The 3,645-nt window shown below is 43.4% G+C and overlaps 1 protein-coding gene across 1 annotated transcript; it reads right to left on the reverse strand.

Annotated features, from left to right (window-relative positions):
- Nucleotides 1-23: 23 nt before the first annotated feature.
- Nucleotides 24-1,214, reverse strand: LOC138774043 (C-C chemokine receptor type 6-like). The gene has a single exon (XM_069954587.1). The coding sequence runs from the start codon at nucleotides 1,212-1,214 to the stop codon at nucleotides 129-131; it is 1,086 nt and encodes a 361-aa protein (XP_069810688.1). The 3' UTR covers nucleotides 24-128.
- Nucleotides 1,215-3,645: the final 2,431 nt, after the last annotated feature.

Below are 3,645 nucleotides of genomic sequence, written 5' to 3' on the forward strand. Positions count from 1 at the left end.
CTGGAACCAATTACATGTTTTCCATTGAGTTATGGACTCTGCATACAAAGGTTACATTGTCTTCCCAGAACCAATTGCTATGGTATGTCGATGGTTTATAATGTTACAATGATGTTGATGACGTGACGTTATACAGTAAAAGAGGAGCCCCCTTCACTTACAGACACTTCACTTGTCTTCCTTGAGGAGTAGATGTCAGAAGACGCTCTTGACCAGCGAGTTCTATGCAGAAAAACTTTTCTAAAGCACCAGAGATCCTGAATTATCTTCAAAAAGTAATTTCTGAATTTGACCCCGATGAAAGCGTAGATGACTGGGTTCAGACAGCAGTGGCAATAGGCCAGCGTCCTTGTTAAAAATAACCAGTAAGAGTCACTTATTCTTTCTTGGCAGCTTGGCTTTTGATCTGTCAGTTTTGCGGCTTTTTTCACTAGGATGACATTATATGGAAGTTGGCACGCCAGGAACACGATGACCACTATGACAACTACATTGATCGCTTTATGTCTTTGAGAATTTTTGGCTTGCAAGAGGGTTTTAATGATAGAGACGTAGCAAAAAACCATGATGCTAAAGGGAATGAGAAATCCTGCGCTGATCTCAACAGCTAAAACTGCTAATTTCCATTTTGAGGCTTCCAGATAGTCAGGGTAACGTGCTTCACAAGCCAGACGGTTTCCATTGGTTGTATAGCATTCACTGAATATATATGTAATGGTGGAGAGCACTGCAGAAATCATCCATAGTGAAAAGCAGAGCACACGTTTATAGGTCAAAGCCATCGTTCTGAACCGAAACGACCTAGTCGCCTGTACAATAGCCACGTATCTATCGATGCCCACGCATGCCAACAGCAACATGCTGCAATTGAAATTTATTGCATAAATGCTTCTGACCAATTTGCACATGAAGTCCTTGAAAATCCATTGATCGTAGTAATAGACTGCCCAAAATGGAAGGGTACAAATAAACAGAATGTCCGCTATCGCCATATTAAGGAGATAGATATCCGTCATGGTTTTCCTTTTCTTGTAGCAGCTGAATGTGATCACTACCAGTATATTTCCCACAAGTCCGAATAGAAATATAAAGGAAAATGTAAGAGGTATAAAGGTTTTCAAAAACACTCTGACACTTTCCTGACTGCAAAATGTTTCTTCCCCGTAGTCTATAGTGTAGTCTTCTGTCATGGTTGTGGTGATGGGATTTGCCATTTTGTCGATGCCAGTGCACAAGATCCTGAAATATAAAAGAAAGCGAGGTAACTAGACTGTAAAGGTTCAAATGTTAAAAGGAAGCTCGGGCATTTTTTTTTCTTCCCACATCAAGTGAGGCCAGAAACTTATAGATTTTTTTTTTAACTCGTTTTATTGAAAAACTGTTGCAGGTGTACGATTAAATCATGAATAAATAATTACGATTTCCATCTATCATACACAGTAAAATTATTAGGGTAAGTTCCAAGGGATGAAAAGCACAACAATAACATTGGTTCATGGGTACAGTTAAAAGAAAAAAAGAAAAACATTTTGTTCCCTCAAATAGCGTCTCCCTTAGAGTCTGGTCCCCGGGCAGAGTGACTGACTGCTATGCAGGAGCTCACTAGAGGCAGAGAAAACCAGTGATGAATTCCATCCCTCCCATATCTTAGAGAATTTATTTTGGCATCCCCTATTTTGAGAGATCACTTTTTCATATGGTAAAATGGAGTTCGCTGGCAGTTTCCAAATCTGTAATGTGGGTAGGTGGTGTCCATCCATTTTAATACAATACCGCTTCTCTTAAAAAAAAACATATGCTTCTGGTGCTTCCATTGCTCCTCCGACAACATTCCCAATAGACAGATCTCAAGAACTAGCATCCCAATTAAAGTGGTTAGGAAGTCGAACACCTCCTGCCAGTAATTTCTTATGGGTGGACACCACCAAATTAAATGGAGGAGGTCTGTATCTGCTGCACAGCATCGTAAACATTCCGATGACGGGAGACGGTTCATACAGAACAATCGTAGTGGAGTTAGATACGATTGATGAATAATATGTAACTGTATAAATTTGTTATTGGCGGCTGTTGAGACGTGAATGGGATTCCATCATTTCCTTTCAGTCATCATTATTAAATGTGGACAGGGTTTGTGCCCATTTGTCCCGCAAAGGTAGGGGGTTAGCAGCCATAATCTCAGATAAAAGTTGTACCCGGAAGTGTAGTGTACTATACATACCTGCCCCTGTGGACCCTGTGATTTGGGGACCCCTATCAGGGCGTACGACGCCCAATGCTTACCTGTGTGTAAAGTGATAGAATTGTGTCCAGGGAACAACAAACCATGAAAGACATACATAATTCTCCTATAAGTCTCCAATAGTACAAACACTATAAGCTTTCCATACTGTAGAACCATCATGAGAAGTAAGCATTGTCCAGGAAGGGATTTTCAGACACAGTGGGGGAGATTTATGAAAGGGTGTAAACTGCCCACAGCAGCCAATCACAGCTCCTCTTTTATTCTACCAGAGCTGAAAGCTGAGCTGTGATTGGTTGCTATGGGCAGTTTACATCATAAATCTCCCCCAGTATCTTTCAATTTAGATTTTTTTTTTTTTTTTTACCTTGACGCCAAAGTAATTTTGCCAATTTATGTAGAGGGAGGAGTGTGATAGGTGGTTTTAGGGAATTAATCTCTAGAAATCCCAATAGACATTTAGGGGGGATTTAACAAAGGGTGTAAAATATAGACTGGTGTAAACTGCCCAGAGCGGCCAATCGCAGCTCAACTCTGGCAGCGGCCAATCGCAGCTCAACTCTGGCAGCGGCCAATCGCAGCTCAACTCTGGCAGCGGCCAATCGCAGCTCAACTCTGGCAGCGGCCAATCGCAGCTCAACTCTGGCAGCGGCCAATCGCAGCTCAACTCTGGCAGCGGCCAATCGCAGCTCAACTCTGGCAGCGGCCAATCGCAGCTCAACTCTGGCAGCGGCCAATCGCAGCTCAACTCTGGCAGCGGCCAATCGCAGCTCAACTCCCACAGCAACCAATCACGGCTCAGCTCCCACAGCAACCAATCACGGCTCAGCTCTCAACTCTGCTAAAATGAAAGAGGTGCTGTGATTGGCTGCTGTGGGCAGTTTACACCAGTTTATATTTCACACCCTTTGATAAATCTAGGCCCTAGTGTGTGTATGGCAGTCACTAGGGTTAGGGAAACCAGGCCATTAAGGGGCGAAACTGGCCAACTAGATAGAACAAATAAAAACTGCGTAGGGTTGTACCTGCCATTTATATGTCTGACGTTTCCCCAGCTAAAGGCAGTTAGAATGGCATGAAGTGTTTGTGTGGCCTGGGGTGTTGCTGTGGGAGCTGAGCTGTGATTGGCTGCTGTGAGGAGCTGAGCTGTGATTGGCTGCTGTGAGGAGCTGAGCTGTGATTGGCTGCTGTGAGGAGCTGAGCTGTGATTGGCTGCTGTGAGAGAGGAGCTGTGATTAGTAGTGTTTGCATACACTCCATGCATCTCTTCCTTCATCTTGCAGCTTTGATTCTTTCATAATTTGTGACTCTTATTTAAGAGAGGACGAATACCCACAGCATATTACACTGAGCTGAGTGACCCCCATTACACTGAGCTGGGTGACCCCCATTACACTGAGCTG

The sequence above is a fragment of the Dendropsophus ebraccatus genome, chromosome 15 (genome assembly GCF_027789765.1).
Source record: "Dendropsophus ebraccatus isolate aDenEbr1 chromosome 15, aDenEbr1.pat, whole genome shotgun sequence".
NCBI classification, from domain to species: domain Eukaryota; kingdom Metazoa; phylum Chordata; class Amphibia; order Anura; family Hylidae; genus Dendropsophus; species Dendropsophus ebraccatus.

Excerpts from the sequence above, each read along its gene's own strand:
- LOC138774043 (XM_069954587.1), bottom strand. The coding sequence starts at position 1,214 with ATGGCAAATCCCATCACCACAACCATGACAGAAGACTACACTATAGAC.